Here is an 18,226-nt window from a genome sequence, read left to right on the forward strand (position 1 = left end):
CGCACACCGCCACCGCCTCCTCAATTCGCTCGGTGAGGAAGGGCCGTCCCCGGTCGCTCCCGGCCAGCCGGGGGGCGGTCTCACGCCGCTGGGCCCCGTCCCACTCCTCCTCAGGCGCCCGCCGCCGCGTCTCCGCGGCAACCCGCCCCGCCCCTCACGGCGGTGGCCCCGCCCCGTTGCCTCGATTACCAGCCGCCACGTCACCTGCCTCGGGACCGCCAGCCCCCCGCCCCCCTCAGGCCGCGGCGGGGCGCGCGCGGCGGCCCATTCCCATGGAAACCGGACGGCGCCCTCCCGCGACGCGATACTCCCGCGACGGGCGCGTCACGCGGGCGCGCTGAGGTGACGCGCGCGGGCCGGCGAGATGTGGCGCCGCCGCCGCCGCCGCCGCCAGCGCTCCGAGCGGCCGGTGAGCGCGCTCGGGCGATGGCGGGAGGCAGGAGGCGGGCGGCGGCACTGTGCTGCCATGGGAACAGTCCCGCGCCCCGCCCCGTGCGAGCGGTGCCGGCACCGGCACCGCGCGGAGCGAGGGGCGGCCGCCGTCCTGCCGGGTGCGGCAAAGGAGCGGGCAGCGCCGCTCCCAGACTGGGTGACAACCCCGGCCGGGGCCTGTCCCCGGTGCCCCGGGAGGGCGCGGCGTGGCGCGGCGCCGGGGGGGCGTCAGGAGGTTCCCGGCAGCCGAGAGTCGGCGGCGTTTCCGTTACCGTACAGGGGCGGCGGGAGGACGCCCTGCCTGGGGCGGGTGGCCGGGGAGGGAGAAATGCGCGTTCTTGCCGGGGTTCCTGCCTCGCGTTACCGGTGCCGGCGGTGGGAGGAGGGCGGCGGGGTCCCCCGGGCCGCGCTCGTCGCTGGCCGGGCGCAGGGGGCAGCCGCGGGGGCGTTTCCGTGAGGAGAGGACGTGAAGGTGGGGACGTGGCTGGGGCGGGCTCGGTGCGAGGGGTTCGGCGGCAGCAGGGGAGAGCGCTCAGGGGGCCGGCAGGGAAATCACCTCAGCCCTGGCGGCACTGCCCCCCCCCCCCCCCAGCCCAACACCACCAGTTACTCCAGTGGAAGCTCCTGCGGGGCCCCAGGCGAACGGGAGGGCACAGCGCACTCTGGGAAAGCTGCCTTGGGCTAATTAAATTGGAAAAAATTAAAACCCCAGTTGGCCAGGCATGAGGATAAATAAGTAATGTTTATGTGGAGCCGCAGCGTGGGGAAAAAGATTAAAGCTGCTGATAACGCGTGCTTGTGGGTTGGTTCTGCGGGTTTTTTTCTAGCAATTAAAGTTTTAGATCCAGAATTTTTCCCGAAATGTATGTGTGCACAGAATATCCTGCCATTATCTTTATGGAAATTCTGGGAAATTCTACCAATGATTTCCGTTATTTGTATTGTGACTTTTAAGCTGTGTGCTTTTAAGAAGCTTAAGTTTTTGTCAAAACAATCCAAGAAACCTTCTTTTTTTTTTTTTTAACTAGATAAAAATAAGCCCAGAAAAAATGTAATGACTTTTTGTTTCGGGGGGGAAGGTAAAAATGTATTGTGTAGTCATGAGTGTTAAGTAAAAGCTGCTCATCTGGGAAATAGATCTTGTTACCATAAGAGCAGCTCATCTGGAAAATAGATTTTGTTACTGGTTTAGTGCAGAAGATAGACTTTCCATTCTGGATGATTTCTGGTTTGCTTGAGCAATAAATAACAATATGAACTGAATTACATAAATCGTCTTTTGTTTCCTAAAATATTTTCCTAAACGTTTATATATTGTAAATGTTTCTAATTATTTTTTTAATCTTTTTCTTTATAGCCATATATTTCCCAGTAATATTTTGGGAAACAGAAGGAAAATTCTTGTGTGTCTCAGGTACGCTGCTTTTCCGTCCCCTCAGAACAGACAGATTGCTTTTTACAGGGAGATGCAGCTGTTGCTGTGGTTTGGGTTTTGCATGTTCTTTTGTCAGAAATATTCAATAACATGGGTGAGACTTTCTTGTCTTGAAAACTATCAGTGTTTCTCTGTATGGTGAACTCTAATCAAGGTCGTGTTTTGCTGTCTTAAGGTTTATTATTATTATGGCAATGGTTTTAGTTTTGTTGTTTAAAGGAGAGTTTGGTTGGGTTTTGGATTGGTTTGGGTTTTTTGTGGTTTTTTCTTTCTTTCTCTCCTTTCCTATTCATGCTTCTAGTTTTGGCAGTCTCTATGCAGCATCCCAGGATTTCTGGATCATACAGTCTGTGTAGCTACCAAGTCTTTATATTGGATGTGCTTCAACTTTTTGGTTTAGTATCTAAAATCATCTTATACCAATGATACTTACATGTGTTTCTCTGGGTTGGGAAATGAGTGTTCTACCTTCCGTCACTGGACTCGGGCCAGTGCTGTGGAGGTCAACTGTAATGTGTGTGTAAATGTTTTACTAACTTGTTGAACTCAGTTAACTTACAACTTGTTGAAATTCATCCTGTGTAATTATCTGAGCATGTTTCACTGCTTGTATTGAGTTACGATAAACTCAAATTTGAATAAAGCAACGCGACTGATAATTTCTGTGCCTCCATGACCTTATAATTTGCCTGATACATAGTCCACTCCTACTAGCTGAAAGCGAAGGTGAAGAAAAGTGCAGGCACAGTGTCTCTTGTCGCAGTGCTCCGAAGTGGTTTTCATTAGGAATCTCTGGAGTGGAATAGCTGTTGCTTGCATCCTGCTTCAGGTGTGTGCCTAATGTATTCATGATTCATGTTGATTGTTGCTGATCATTTATAAAGGTAGTAAGTAAAGCCTGATGATGATGGTATGTACATTCTACCTGCTGAACTGTTTGCTTACATTAATTAACTTGCGCTCATATTACTGTTACCCTGTTTTATTCTGATAGAAGCTAGGATTTTAAGTAGTTTGAGAGGAACTCTTTTGGAAACATTTTTCCTTCTCAATAACTAATCTTTTGTCTATATCTACCTTAAATTTTTTCTTCCATTCTTTCTTTTGACCCTCTCTTTCTGAATTCCTTTTCTGTTGCTATTTCTGTTATGCTCTGCCAATTTCCCCGTCTCATCTCTGACTTCTTAGTTTCCTCATCTATTTTTATGCTTCTTGTGAATGCTGTTTTGCTGGCGTGCTTGGGCAAATGATCTTCACCACTCACTGAAAAGGCTCAGTGTGCTTGTTTCTTAATGACAGTGGACAAAAGTAAAATTCAAAGGTGGTTGTTTTGGTAATTTCTTCTCTTTACAAGTGTAAAGGTGTAACGGGAAAAAGTCAGGGGAGAAGTAGAAAACGGTGGTGGATGTTTGAGAAGGGATAGAGAAGAGAAGTTTAGTGAGGGAATGTTTCATGGGCTAAGACTCATCCACTGGTAGATCTGGTGAGAAAAGTATGTGTTGTTGATGGCAGTTGCTCAGATATTTTCGGATCATCAGAGATTCTTGCATAAGGCTTGCATAAGGGTCACGTGTCGTTCGTGATAGGACTCTGGAGTTTGTTCTTAAGGCAGGTGCTTGGGATGTATTTGTGATGGTTCAGTAAGCAAAATCCTTGCATGAGAATGACAACACCTCTTCTGACCAACTGGAAGGTAGTACTCATTAATGCAGCTTATGTTCTGTTAAAACAGTACAGCTTCTTGGATTTTCAGTAGACCTCCTTGCTGTGGTGAAGCAAATGTGGGTAATGCCAGCTGCATCTTAGTACAAATCCATACCTATGAAGCTGCCAAATGGCTCGGCATTTTTCATAAGCTCTGTTCAGAACAGGACTTTTAAGTTTTGACAGGTTAGAATTAATTTTTTACTCATTTCCACATAAAATGTGAATGCTTTAGAGACTACTACAGCTGGGAGTCAATCTGTCACAGAGGGTGGCCAGGGCTATTGCCTGTTTGTGGAATTGTAAAGTCACTTCTTCCTTTCCTCAGAGTGTGCTTCTAGGGCAGAGTGGATCAAGAGTTTGTGCTTCTGCCTACAGCTCTCTGCATTTACTAGGAACAGGAGGATACAAATAAAGGTCACAGAAGTCAGGCAAGGTTACCCTTCTGCAGTGGGCTGTGCATTTTGTTTGTGCCAGAGATAGCTGAAAGCTTAAGTGAGTTAGAGAGACACTAGAGGAATGACCCAGTGTGACGTTGTTTACTGAGAATGGGTAAAAGTTAATCTCACTTTGCTGTAACTGGGGACAAAGGTGAAGGATGGAAATAATAAAAGTAGTACAAGGGCTAAATCTGGGATAAAATGTAGTGGAGGATAAGTGAGGTTTTTGGGCATGTGAGAAAGGTGGGTGGAAATAGAGGCTATGTCAGGTTCACATAGAACGGGAAGGAGAGAGGTTAGGATTGGGAATTAATAAATGTAGCATAGAGATCACAAATAATTTGAGAAAATAAATACAGTGGGGCTGAGCAGATTGCTAAAAGACAAGTGTTAGGGCTAGAGGTGGGTGAGGGTCTCGGGCAGAGCAGGTGAAAAGGCATACAAGTGGAATATTCAGTGCTGCAGGTGGATGGATGTGTTACTAAATGTCTGGAGAATGATAAGGAGCTGCTTGCAACTTCTGTATGCTGAGTGCTCCATGCGTATGTCAGTGCAGGCAATACTGCATATGGTGGGGCATCTGGCCACACGGTCTTTTCTGCTGTTAAAATGCAAATAACAAAGATAGCTATGTATTCTTTTTTTTCTGGGCACTTAATGAACCCTATCATTTCTGTACCCGTATCTTTCCTTTATTAGCATTTCTTAGGGAAAATATACATGCAAAGAGGTATGTGTTAACTGAGAGGAGGTGTAATTCAATCATGATATCCAATACTGTGTCACACACCTTTGAGGCTTTGGCTTTATTGAAGCTGTTGTTAGAAGCTGTGTAAGCAACCTGAGTGTTCAGGGCAACTGTGAGAAGGGTGATGGGGTTTTGCTAGTGGGTGGGCGGTTTTTTTGTAATTTTGAAAATTAAAACTGTGTCAGGAGAAAATGGTGAAAAAACAAAATGAAGACAAAAAGGAAAGAGACGAAAAATACTGAGAGGCAGAGCCCAGGTGCACCTTACAGTTCAGTCCCTGTTGTGCAGCACAGGCTTTTTCCTGGGGATGCTGCTGTAAGGATATGGCTTCACTCTCTGTCTGTGCTAATCTCTCCCAGCAGCTGTTCATAGCCTGAGATGAAATTCTCTTTGTTTGTGACTCTGAATAACACTTGTGTTCTGCCACAGCATCTCAAGTGTGTAAACGTTAAAGTGGTTCTGCCCTGAGCTTCCCTTTGCTGATGCTTCTTTTCAGATAATATTTGGACTTTTTGGAGGTTCAGGGGACTCTAAATGTTGACAACCTGCAAGCCAAATCAGAGAAAAAAATTGTCTAAATAAAGTCAAAACTAGAAATACTGGGAAGCAAACTAATGCTTCTGCATTGTGGAAATGGAGAAACCTTTACTCTAAAAGAACAGTTTGTAGTTTTAGCACTAAATGCAGTAAATCACATCTTTTGGATGAGGTGTTGAAAAGCATCTAAAGGGCAGAGTATATGTGTATAAACTATGATTTTTTTTTTTTTTTGTGGTTTTTTCCTACAGACTTTTAAAGGAGAGGGCTCTTGGTAATTTTCATTCCTGCTTTTTTTTTTCTCTACAGAACCAACTGCAGCTCTATGATTGCTGATCCATGCTTGACTGCCTCAAGGGGTCCTGGCAAGATGGCATCTTCCAGACTTCCCATCCTTCTATCATTGGCATTTTCCTCTTTGTCCTTTGTTCTTTCCCATTCAAACAGGGAGATGTGGTTTCAGGATTTCTTTCCGCCTAATGTGTGCCCTATATATGCCAAAGCCAACACTTTTTATGGCATAATGTTTGATGCAGGGAGCACTGGAACCCGGATTCACATTTACACCTTTGTACAGAAGAGCCCAGGTAAGACCCCATGTCAGTCTGTGCACTTGGAGTATGTTGACTTAGGCTGCAACTTCCCAAAAGAGGGTGGATATTTTTTTTTTTTTTCCCAACACAGCATTTGGGAACAACTGAATATTTCTACAGTTTGTCCTTCAAATGGTCCTCTGGCAGATGATCATTGTCTGTTTCTGGTGGAGTTTTGCTGTGAAAATACCTTTTTCATAGATCTTTCGAAACTCAGAAGTTTAATTCTGGATATACTGGAGAGTTCTGAATTTCCAAAGATTTTCATCTATGCGGCTGTTTAAAGGAATGTCTCGTTGAATTGGAAAGATGCTTACATTGTTCTTGTCAAGTTGCATGTTACCTTGAATTCTATCAAGAGATATTTAAATTCTGCATATGCTTATATGTCACATTTTGTAGCAAATTAAAATTGGTAAATGAAAGTTATAAGCACCAAAGGTCTGAGCCATTTTCAGGAGACCTCCTGTGCACAGGTGCACCACACTCCAGTATGTCTGCTTCTGACGTGGTGCCCAGGTACCCAAATTGGCTGCACTCGCAACAGGATTCAAGAGGGTGAATTAGCTTGGGTACAATGAGCCAGCAAATTTGCAGACGTTGCAGATTGGGTGCTGGGACTCAGCTAATAAGCCCTTCAGGGCCATGCATAGTACCTATGAATTAGTATTTCACAACTAGCTTGGGGACAGAAGGGGAAAGAAATTTTATTAAGGTTAGGCAACAGTCATACTATATTGCTATAACTCATTGTAGTTCTCAAATGCAAAATTAACATACTTCTAGTTATAACAGCTTAATAAATTGCTTTTGAACTTGGAGGTTGCAAGGACAACATTATGTTAAATATGTTCCTGAAGTCAAGGAACAGTACTTGTTTTAGCAGAGTAACAGTACTGTTTGCAAGTGGAAATTAAGGATAGTCACCTTACAGGGGTTGCAGGCAACCTTTATGAAAGTAAAGAAAAAGACTGGAGGTGTTGACTGTTTCATGTAATGTTTTGTTTGTGCAGAAAATCTTCCTGAGTTGGAAGGGGAAATCTTTGAGTCTGTGAAGCCGGGTCTTTCTGCATATGCTGATCAGCCTGAAAAGGTAAGGTGCCCTCCTTCATCCCCTGTGAGTTGGCCTTGCTTCTGCTAATATGAGTTGGACTCAAACTAGCAGTTCAAGTGTTACTAATTGTAATTGCGGAGAGTCAAGAAAAAGTGTAAAGGTTCTACTGCTGGCTCTTTAAACCTGTCGCTCTACTTTTGTGAATTAGTTTCTACACAGTGAAATGGGAGCTGTTGTTTTACATATTTCATCAATGGAACAATGGCTTAATTGCTTAACTGCCATATATAACTAGACTATGTGCCTTTGAGAATTTCAAAGAAAAAGTGATTTTTGGCTCTAACAGCATCCATATTCAATGTTTATTTCCCCTATAGCTACCCCAAATATGAGTAAATATAATCTCCTGTCTCATTTACTAGTTATTTTCTCAGTTATTCATCTTGGTCGAAATTTTCAGTGCTGGTCACAGTTGAAATCAGCATATTTTGTTTTGATTTGCTTAGTTTAGAAGTATGGGGTTAAGACCATGTGGGTTTTCTTTTTTTAGTCATGTTACACTGACAAGCAAAGAGGGTTCATTTGACTGACTTCTGAAAATGATGAATTTTTGTGTGCGTGTGTATAGTTGGATATACAAGTTTATTTTTTTACGTAAGTTACAGAGAAGGGGAAGGAGAAAGACGCACTTAGCAGGTTAAGCCAGGCCTTAGTATTTCTCTAAGTGTATTCTCTGCTTCTGTAATCAGACTTCCAATAATTTGTTTGTTTTGATTCTTTGCTGTTATCTTTGGAACCATGGCTTGGAAGCCAGTGATATGTAGGACTCATTTCAGTCAGGCTCAGTTAAATATTTGAGTACAGTTTTAGCTGAGAAATTATTTAGGTATAGGCAGTTACTCTTCTACTGCCTCTGGACTTTTGTTGTTTTGTTTATATGTGGAGTTTTTCAAAACACAGTTGGACAGTTCCATCTTCCACAATCAGATTTATTAATTAACATACATACACATTTATAATTTTAATAAATTGAAGTTAGGTGCCATCCTCTTTATTTTCAAATGGGGGGTAGTTTTGAATTCATGCTCAGTATACTCATTCCCTGCCACTCTGTTGGACCAGGAGTCAGAAACGAGCACACAGCAGAAAGCACTAAAATAGTCCTGTTGTTGTGATACCCAGGGCCATTCCTGAAGCAAACTGCTATTTTCCAGATCCCCTACACTGACAGTAAGCTCTTTCACAAGCTAAAGGAGGTGCCAGAGAAATGCTAGATTAGATACTCTACCTTGCGTGCTTTGAGTTGGGGACTAGCATAGGGGAAGTTTCAAGTTTCTCATTTTGCTCAGTTGCATTCAATGCTACAGGAATTTTGGTGTGAAACTTTATGGAAGAGAGAATGGCTTTTGGATTTTTTTAAACTTTGATGAGATCTCCCATGCTTTCACTAAGTTGTCTTGTTCGTTGGGTAGGAGAGGAGAAGAATTCACTCCAAAAGGAATTTCTAGACTTTTCTCAGGAGAATGTTTATTGCTAAAGCAGAACTGTATTTGTTAGAGCAGTGTAACTAATTGAGAGCCCAGCAGCAATGCCTGTACCTCATGTGGTAAGCAGTCTACAGCTGGCATTTTAATTGCACTACTTGCTATGGACACACTTGGAATTATATTGCGTTTAGTGAAATCTGCAGACATTCCCCTTGACCCTGATAGTTTCAGTTAGTAATTGCACCATCTAGTTTCATCCTACTGCAAGATGTTTAGGTTTGTCAAGTAATCAATTCCCTTACCTGCCTTCATCCTTTCCAAAAAATACCTTCCACAAACAATAAGATTTCTCTCATGTAAGATATATCTCTGAATACACCCTTCTTTCCAATGCAGACATTCTCTTTAAAGTTCTAAGGAGTTGTCTAGCGCAGTTTTTATACTTATCTTGGGTGTGAGTGAGGTATCTTCTGCTATTGAATACTGGTTTCACTAGTGTTGAGGGAGAACTGGGAGGCCTGTTTTCTGATGGCCTGTAGAAGGAAGTCAAAAGAAAAACATCCTTTTCCTTTTAGGGTGCTGAAACTGTCAAAAGGTTGCTGGACATGGCCATAGATGCTGTGCCACCTCATCTCTGGAAGAAGACCCCAGTGGTGTTAAAAGCCACAGCTGGACTGCGCTTGCTCTCAGAGGAGAAAGCTCAGGCTCTGCTTTTAGAGGTAGTACTAAGATCTTTTGGATGCACTTGTATTGCTCCCCCTGTTTCATCATTCATGACTCGGTTCTCCATTCTGTCTAGCATGAGAGAATTTCAGCTGTCAAAAGTGATTGTAAACCTATGACAGCATGAAACTTGCAGACTTTCTTGTATGGTCCTGAAATCCTCTGAGTTGATGCAGATAGAAGGCATGGGGAGAGAGACCTATGATACTTTTTTCTTCCTTTCCTAGCCTTTGAAAGAGGAAGAATATTGTCTACTCCGCACACTTGTCTTATTTTCTACTGCTGTGAAAAAGAAAACTTTCTTTGTCACCCTCAGAGCAGAACAAGACTCCTAAGACCAAGGAATATAATCATAATTTCTTTCTTCAGGTGAGAGAAGTCTTTGAGGAATCACCATTTCTTGTTCCAGAGGACAGTGTTAGCATCATGGATGGGTCTTATGAAGGTATGTTTTAGAAAGAGGAAAAAGTGAAAGCGAAGAGAAATAGGGGGGGAGAGAAAGAGAGAGATCTTATGAGCGTGAGAGGGAAAGATAAATGGTCACTAAACTGAGTGAAAAAATAAAAGCTTTCTAACCTTGTCTGAAACAATGCAATCCCGCTTTTCCTAGGTGGTGTTGAGGACTTGATCATCTGTTAGGCTACAAGTGCAGATACACAGAGATGTATGACTTAGCTAGATGAAGGTTCTTCTGAAACCTTCTGAGGTTCCAGACCAGAACCTCATCGCAGAAATAAGTATGCAGGCTAATGCAGGCTCACCCGCTGAAGCCTGCTCTTGGGAACCAGTGGAAAAAAAGTGGTGTCCCCTTCTGAAAGGCAACATGACAATACAGAGCAAGCTAGGAAGCTTATGGGAAGTGCCTTGTAAATTCTGCAGTATCAGCATTAAAAGTGACCTATTCTGATTAGCTCATCAAATTTTGGGTGAAAATTGAGAGCACTGTGAATATTAGAGGAGGATGAAGCATAATTGGCAAGTATTAAAAAATTAGATAACAAAACAAATAAATAATACATCTAAAAATATTCTGACCGGGAAAAATGCAGCTAGTAAAGTAGCAAAGGAAGTAACGTAGAATACAACAAAAGGTGAAATATGTTGTGGGTTTGGAGTGAGTGATGATTTTGCAGTGCAGAACAGACCACTGTAACATTTTGGCTACATATCCAGACATACTACTTTGGAGAACAGGCAGGTAATAATCCTTCTGTACAGATGCCTGAAAAGAGCCATCTGTGATGTTACGTTGAGTTCTGAACACTGCATTATGGCAGATGTATTGCCAGTTCAGAAGGTGTTCAAGGATATCAAGAAGAAACATCAGGATGCTTAAACTACCAATAAATGGAGGAAGATTAAAGAGCAAAATCTGTCCGCATGGGCCAGGAGAAAAGGACAAGTACCATAAAGTCTGCAAGCATTCAGTGAAGTATGGTGCCAGGCATAGTTTGTCAACAGGATTAACGGGTGAATGTATAGTAGGGAAAAGTGTTGTATTGACAGGGAGCAGGACCAGAGGCATAATAGAGCACAGCATAGCCTGCCAAGGTTTATTTTAAAATCCCACTTCATCTACTGTCACGTTTGCCTGCGTTTGGGTGAGACTCATGCTGGTGTCAAGCAAGCTGCTGGAGTCAGAGGAGTTGTTTGTGTTTTACTTGTTGCCACTGTATCTGTAGTGTAATTACAGAAACCACGAGATTAAAACACAGTGGTATGTATGCGCTTTTCAGATTGGGAATTGAAAAGCCTGGGGCAAGGGGTGGGGGCCTTGTGGAATTGGCCAAGGAAACCTGTGCATTTGTGTCAGCTTGTTACTACTGTGTATATTGTTTGGATAATAGACATAATTTGTGCATGCTGCAGTTGCATGGACATTACAAACGTTCTACCTATCACAGCTTATGAGATTTTAATGAATCAATAACGCATCATATCACTTAATTATAAGTTTGAATTAATCTCTGAAGGATGGGGTGGTTACATGTAGTTAGTAATGATTTCTAGGTAAATATATAACATGTGAAGGAGTGCTAATAGCAGGCAGGAGGTTGTGGGAGTATTCAGTTGTGACTTTTTTCTCTTTTTCACTCTTTGCAGGAATTTTAGCCTGGATCACTGTGAACTTTTTGACAGGTAGTTAATTCTGTATAACTTCTTTCTAAATATGAACTTGAGTCTCTCCCGTAGAGGTGATCACCCTAAGTTTCTCTGCCTTGGTTGCTGTGTCTTGCTTTTTTTCCCTACTGCGGCATCAGTGCTAAAACAATGGATTGTTTTGGGCAGCTGTGTTTCAGAGGGTGAGCCACACCTGTAGTAAAAAGGAGGCATCTTAATCCAGAAGGTGCCAGGATTTACTCAAGACTTGGGGGGCACTGGGAAGCTGGTTTTTCTAACATCATAGGTAGGGGAGCAGTACTGCTTATCTGTTAGAAGGTGGGGAACAATGTTTTACAATGTTCCTCATCCCAGCCTGAACCATGCAACTAAAATGGTGTAACAGGGGATGCATTGGAGCTGGAGCCCTACTGGCTTTAAGAAGTTCTGGGAATGCAATCTAGTAAAAAGAAAATCAGTGTTCTAGTAGATACATGAGCAAGCAAAAAAGCTGCTGTGGGTGAAGAGAAATGGTAACAGCTGATTCTGCTCTTATTATCCCTCCTCTCCTAGTGCCCTTGACCAGTTACAGAATTTATGTGCTCTCCCTCACAGTCTTCTTTCAGCAGGGGATACTTTGTCTCTTTGTGCTTCTGCTGGATACCTAGAGATTTATCTGCCTTTGTCTCTTGGGAGGGGAAGGTTGGAATCAAGGAAGAAAGTCCTATGAATGTTTTTGTGATGCCTTCTGTTTGCCAACCTTTTCTCTGTGATTTTTTTTTTTTTTTTTTTTTGTCTTTGAAGGCCAGTTCAGCCCTCCTGTATTGCTGTGATACTGTGATAACTTTGGTGGCTGACTGAGCATACACGCAGTATCCACATTTTAGCATTTGTGTGCTTGGGCTGTTCTGAGCATGGTGTTGTTTGCAGGACAGCTGTCTGGCCAGAACCAGCATACTGTTGGGACTCTGGATTTGGGAGGAGCCTCAACCCAGATCACTTTCCTGCCACAGTTTGAGGTGAGGAGTGGTTAAAAGTGCATGGGTTGGGACTGCAAGGCCAGTGGAGAGCCCTGAGCACTGCTGTGCTCTCTGATAGCACTTCGTTAGCAGTGGCACAAGCAGAGCATCTGTGGTGTGCAGAGCATCTGTGGTGTGCAGAGCATCTGTGGTGTGCAGAGCATCTGTATTTCTGTTTCCTTGGACATCAGCAGTTGACTGATAGGCGCCTGCAAACAAAGGAGCCTGGATAACAAGGAAGTAAAAAGAAAGAAAGCAAATGGGTAAAACCAAAGAGAAACCGCTTTTGTTTTCTAGACCCAGGCTGGGAAAGCCCCATTAATGCTGATATTACTTTGTATTCAGTATAGAACAAACATTTCCAGGGAGTATTCTTGCATATTACAAGAAATTTAGGGTCTGCTCTGATGCTGAAGTATTTTGGTTTTTTTCCCCCAGTCTGGTAACAGATCCTCACTAAATTTTGGAGGGGGCAGGTAGTGGGGTGGAGCAGGGAGTATCTCAACAGGACAAAAGTCTTTTGTAATAGCACAGTCAATCTCAATCCTGTCGTCTTATTGATTTCTTCTCATTTCCTTTGAGAATTCCTTTCTCTGTTCCTAAGAATTCCTTTCTCTGTTCCTAAGTCCATCTCTGTCCTATTTGTCAGAAATTCTATAGCTCTTTAGTAACAGTTTAAACTGGATTCCAAGTTTGCATGGGAAAATTACGTGGGTATTGAAGGGCACTATAGCATTCTGTACCGTGATATTGTAAAGTTGGTTTTGTCACTCCTTCTGAGGGAGTCCTTTGTTTAGCATTTTTTGTTTACAGAAATTGAGATTCTTTAAGGGTGTTTGGTGACCATAAAACACATGGTTTTCATATCAGGATATTATAATTCTGCAGTGGTGGGTCATGTTGAAACATGACATGTAACCTTATCTTGTTCAGCAAAGCCTCAAGTACTCTGGACTTGCCCTCTGTTTTGTGTTGATAACACCTGCTGAAATGGGCACTGGACCAACAGGAAGGAGTGTTGCATGTCAGGGTTTTGGAGAATAAATAGAGCTGTGAAGTAGGCTGAACTGCAGCTCAGGATTCAAATGTCTCCTTCGAGCCCTGCAGGAAAAGGCCTCAAGGGTTTGCTACTGACCGGGACCGATGGTGTGAATTCATAGGGCAATGTGGAGTCAAGGTTCATGTTGCCTTGCTTGTACGCTGTCTGCTTCTCACCTGTATTGTCAAGTTCACACAAAAAAGCACATGCATAGCTCTGTATGTTTCTGAAGACTTTTTCCCATCTGACAGAATTAGCAGGGATTCCCCGCTTTGGTTTGTAGAGGGTTTTCTTCCCTTCCTGCAGTCTGAGGCAGTCACATGTTGGCTGTTGTATTCATTTTGAACAAAATACTGTAATAGTAAGGGATTAATGAAATGCAGATTACAAGCAAATAAAGACATACAATGATAACTGCGTGGAGCTGTTTTTAAGCTAGTGTTATGCTTTTCATGGTATTATTGCCAAAGTTATAAGCAACTGAAAACCAAACATAATCATTATGAAATTGTCTGTCTGATGCCTGCCTCACTGAGGAGGGGTGTGAGGATTTCTACTTTTTTGCGAAAGCCAGGCATGAAAAAATCTGGTGGTTTTCTCCAAACCATTTTTTTCTGCATCTCTCCTTTTAGTTTTTGTGATGTACAGTTTAGGAACAGAACTCAAAATATGGCAGAATCTGGGTATGTTGGATCAAGGATGTGAGTGTCATTCCACCTAAGGCCCAAAATAAATTTCAGTTTGTATTTGTTCAGGAGAAACTCAAGCTGAACACTGCCAAATCTCTTTCCGCTTTGAGCAGGCTTCTGTCTAGAACTTTACATTTATAACAGAAATAACCCGGATCAGGATCTGCATACTTGAATGGTAACTACAGGAACTGTGCAGCTTCAGTCCTCTTTGAGATTCTGCTCCTTGGCCCAAAGCAACTGTCAGATAGGAATGCAAGCCAAAAAAGGATGGGAGAATGAGGTCATTAGCAGAGGGAACACAGAAACTGGGACTGGGATCTTGGAGACTGGAAACAAGGGAGCAGTAAATAAGCCCTAGACTGGTTCAGATTTACAAGAATGAGAGTTAGTCTGGCAAGAAGGTAGGGACTGAGTACCAGTGGGGCGAGGTGCGCACAGAGGGAAGACTGTGAAAGGCGGAAAACTGGAGGTGGTGAGACAAGAGGTTAATTTAGAGGAAAGCCCTTAAACCAGGTCATAAAGCAGCCCTAAGACTGAGAGTGAGTGGTCACAATGTTTCTTTGAGTATCAGTGAGATGTTTAATGTGGTCAAAACGTGGCCTGTACTTCACTTTGCATCTTTAATTCTTCTGAGTTTTTGAATTGAGGTGTCTATTCTGACTTGCAAAAGTCCATAATGTTTCTAGTGCAGCTGATTTCGGTGGGGACTCTGTGTATGTAGACTAGCATGTAAGTACTCTGAATAACTCAGCTATCCTGAATTAGAAAGTATTTTCATCCTGATCTGTTGCGCTTCCCTACTATACATTGAAGTAACACCAAGATGCATATAAATAAACTCAGTGTTAAAAAGCTGTAGATGTTACAGCAGTGTGCACTGTTGGAAAACTGTTCTTTGTGTTCAAAGCAGATCACATGAGTGTGCAGTAAACCCTGTGGGTGTATCTGTGATATTGCATCAAAGCTGATTATTTTTTATTGCATAATAGAAACTAAAAGATTTCTTCTTTTACTTAACTTTTAGGAAACTTTGAAGGAAACCCCCGGGGATTTTCTTACCTCATTTGAAATGTTTAATAGCACCTACAAGCTCTATACCCACAGGTGAGGAGCAAAAAGGCTGCTGTCTCCGCTGGGGAAATCAGTCTTTCTGCAGCCCCTGAGCTAACAGCAAATGGCTATGTCATCCTGTTACCAGCTGTTGGGAGCATGACTTTTTTTACTAGTTTTCTTATCTGCTTGAAACATTAGTTGAAGTGGAACATGACATTAGTTGACTGGAAACATTCCAGGATCATAGTTAATATCATTGCAAGGGAATATTAGTTAGTCTGTCAAATGGAGAGGAAGTATTATGAGTCACTGTATTTAACGAGAAGAATTCTTATTACTGCGTTCAAGCCAAATACTCTGGACCAAGCAGAAAGGTAGATATTGTGCCAGTAGTCAGAACTAAACCTGGTCAGAGGTTTGGAAAGAGGACCTTCCTGAGACTCTTTACTTCTTAGTTTGAAATGGCATATCTCATCAGCAACGGGACAAAAAGTAACACCTAGACTGATGTAAACCAGAGACGGCCATAGGCAGCTGATACAGACCCTGGAGCACAACAGATTCTTGAACCAATTGGAGAGGGTACTTGGCCTCAGATAATACAGTTGTGCTTACTGCATTAAGCTGACACATTTCTGAGATGTCTACAGTGAAATCCAGAGAGTTTACCTGCATGACTTAGAGTTGGTCTCAGCCAGTAACTAGTAGGGTGAAGATTATCATCTCAAGTCAGTTGCAGCATACGCTTACTTGACAGCAGAGCTGGTGTAATAGTCCTCCTTTCCTCCTGCTTATATTTACTGATGTAACCTATCACTGTATTCACCAGTGCAGTCCATTAGATCACTTAAAATAATTGTGGTTGAAAATCTTCTCCTAAAAATGAGGGAGCTGGAGGTTAGTTTAACTCTGATTTATTCTGTAAACATTTGTGTTGACACGACTAAAGGGATAAGTAGCCAGACACAGAGGTGGGAATGAAAGGCCAACAGGCTTTTAATCTGGTTGTGTTCTCGTAAATATTGTTTACATCCTAGCTTATAATGAGTATAGCAGTAATCTGTGGAGTCAAACAGGTGAATTTTCACAAAGGCACAGCTCCCATTTAGTTGGAGCTTCTGCAGTTGCCTTGTTAGTTCTGCCCTAAGAGCACATAGTCTTACGTGTATGACAAAAATGGCCATTGTATTCCCCATGGACTCCTCACAATACCCTTCTTTTTCCTTCATTTCTAAGATTGTGTGGTTTTGCTTTTCATGAATGTCTTGCAGAAATGTCATCAGCTCCAACTGCTTTCTGCAATTTTAGATTTACCCATTTTACTGCTTGTTGGTAATTCTTGGGTTTGTGTCACTCTTTTTGTACTTGGAATTGTTCTGGCAAAGGGAACTCTTGTTTTAGAGAGGGGAGACTTGTGGGAAGCAGAGGAAGGCAATCTGGTTTGAGTGTTCCAAGATTTAGGAAGACACTATAGGTGAAGTGTACCAGATGTGTGAGAATTAAAACTGTAATGTCGTTGTTGTTTGCAGCTATTTGGGGTTTGGACTAAAAGCTGCCAGACTAGCAACACTTGGAGCTTTGAATATGGAAGGTATGTTAACATGATAAAATATCAAATATTTTTGAAGAGATGGTCAGATGTAGCCTCGTATCAGCATCAGCAGCCCATTTCCCCCGTCTTCACTTCTGTTTCTTCTGGGTTTTTACATTTTCGCTGGTATAAATCTGTCTGCAAACGGGCTACTGCTTAAGTAGTTGTCTTGTGAGACAGCTGCTTTTCCGTATTTCCAGGTTCAGCCAGCAGTGAGACTAAGTGAAAATTCCAGAACTGCACACATGGGAACATACAAACGCCATACAGACATGGCCTGCCACAAACGCACAGCTTTACACATCCACAGAAACACAAACAGCATGAATAATTCCTTTTCCAAAGGATTGCTGCTTAGGCCAAACCCATTTTATAGACCTCCCTGGTGGCCTGCCGTGTTCCTCCTGTTGTATTCACTGATTAGTGAAGTCCCTGAGCACTCTCACTCACTAACTTGGATGCATAGTCACATTCCTGAGCCTTTCCAGTCTCTCACCCAGACCTTAAGTCCTTCCAGTCTTCATGCCCAGAGCTTGGGACTTTTGCCCAGTCTCTGTCCAGGACCCTGGATGTCTTTCCACCTTCTGGATTCTTACTTGCTAGCTAGATGGACTTGTGTTAATTACTGGAACGTACTCAAGTAAAAAATAGTTGGGAATAGGATTTAAGAAAAGGATAGGACAGACTGCAGTTGACTGGTCACAAAGCTCAGACAGAAAAGCATACTGACTTGTGATTGCCTTCTTTTGTCATCCCCTTCATTTTCCCACATTTGTGCTTCCCTGATCCCCCCCTTTCCCTGCCTTGGAGCCTTCCCCTAAACATCCCATAGCAATTTTTGCAGTCCCACAATCCCCCTCAACCAGCTTTTTCTGTGAGACCTGTGGTGGCCACAATAATCATGTATTTTTCTTAATAGTTACTGTATTTCTGCCTGAACCCTTCAAAGGTACATTCAGTGGATCCTGGAGCAGCCATTGATCAGTGTCTTAGGAGGTTTTGTCTTCATTGCTAGTTGTTTTGTTTGTCTCTGTTATCTGCTGCTTGTTAGGGTTTATGTGTCTGTGTTTAATTTATTACCTCTCTTGTTTCTTCCCTTCTGTGGTAAGTAGCCATTACCCAGATATCCTTGTGCCATTTATCTGTCATTAACAAATGACAAGCCCAGCTGCTTCGCAGCTTGTAGGACAAAATGGACACAACTTTTCCAGACTGAGACTGGTCCTTAATTCATAATTAGTTTGTGCAGCATCTGTCAATTCAGATTTCCGTACTTTTGCTTAAAGACCTTAATTAAGATCTTTCAGCTTTTTATTTTCTGATTCTGCATATTGATCGATAACTGTGTTAAATTTTATCCTTTCTGACTCCCCTCTGGTTGCATTTCAGCTGTGGATGGACAAATGTTCCGCAGTTCTTGTTTGCCAAAGCAGCTGGAGGCAGAGTGGCACTTCGGGGGAGTGAAATACTGGTATGGTGGCAACAAAGAAGGTAAACTAAGGGGACTTGCTGCTTCTTGTAAGATAAGTCTTGTCTCCAGAATCTGAGGTTTTCCTTGGCAAATATTCCATCAGTTATC

The 18,226-nt window shown here is 42.8% G+C and overlaps 1 protein-coding gene across 5 annotated transcripts in view; it reads left to right on the plus strand.

Moving 5' to 3' along the window:
• Positions 1–302: 302 nt before the first annotated feature.
• The window catches only part of ENTPD5 (ectonucleoside triphosphate diphosphohydrolase 5 (inactive)), a 29,800-nt gene continuing 11,876 nt past the window's right edge, over positions 303–18,226 (plus strand). For 2 of the 5 annotated variants that reach the window (XM_055792728.1, XM_055792732.1), the window contains exons 1-10: positions 1,790–1,846; positions 5,606–5,883; positions 6,903–6,982; positions 9,006–9,149; positions 9,523–9,598; positions 11,257–11,292; positions 12,184–12,272; positions 15,028–15,107; positions 16,586–16,647; positions 18,037–18,138. In XM_055792728.1, the coding sequence (XP_055648703.1) occupies positions 5,622–5,883; positions 6,903–6,982; positions 9,006–9,149; positions 9,523–9,598; positions 11,257–11,292; positions 12,184–12,272; positions 15,028–15,107; positions 16,586–16,647; positions 18,037–18,138 (931 nt within the window). In that variant the 5' untranslated portion in view covers positions 1,790–1,846; positions 5,606–5,621. Of the gene's footprint in view, positions 410–1,789; positions 1,847–1,883; positions 2,697–5,605; positions 5,884–6,902; positions 6,983–9,005; positions 9,150–9,522; positions 9,599–11,256; positions 11,293–12,183; positions 12,273–15,027; positions 15,108–16,585; positions 16,648–18,036; positions 18,139–18,226 lie in introns of those variants that run through there. The other 3 variants (XM_055792737.1, XM_055792746.1, XM_013304420.3) reach the window with 3 other exon arrangements.

Source organism: Falco peregrinus, chromosome 1 (assembly GCF_023634155.1).
Source record: "Falco peregrinus isolate bFalPer1 chromosome 1, bFalPer1.pri, whole genome shotgun sequence".
Taxonomy (NCBI): Eukaryota; Metazoa; Chordata; class Aves; order Falconiformes; family Falconidae; genus Falco; species Falco peregrinus.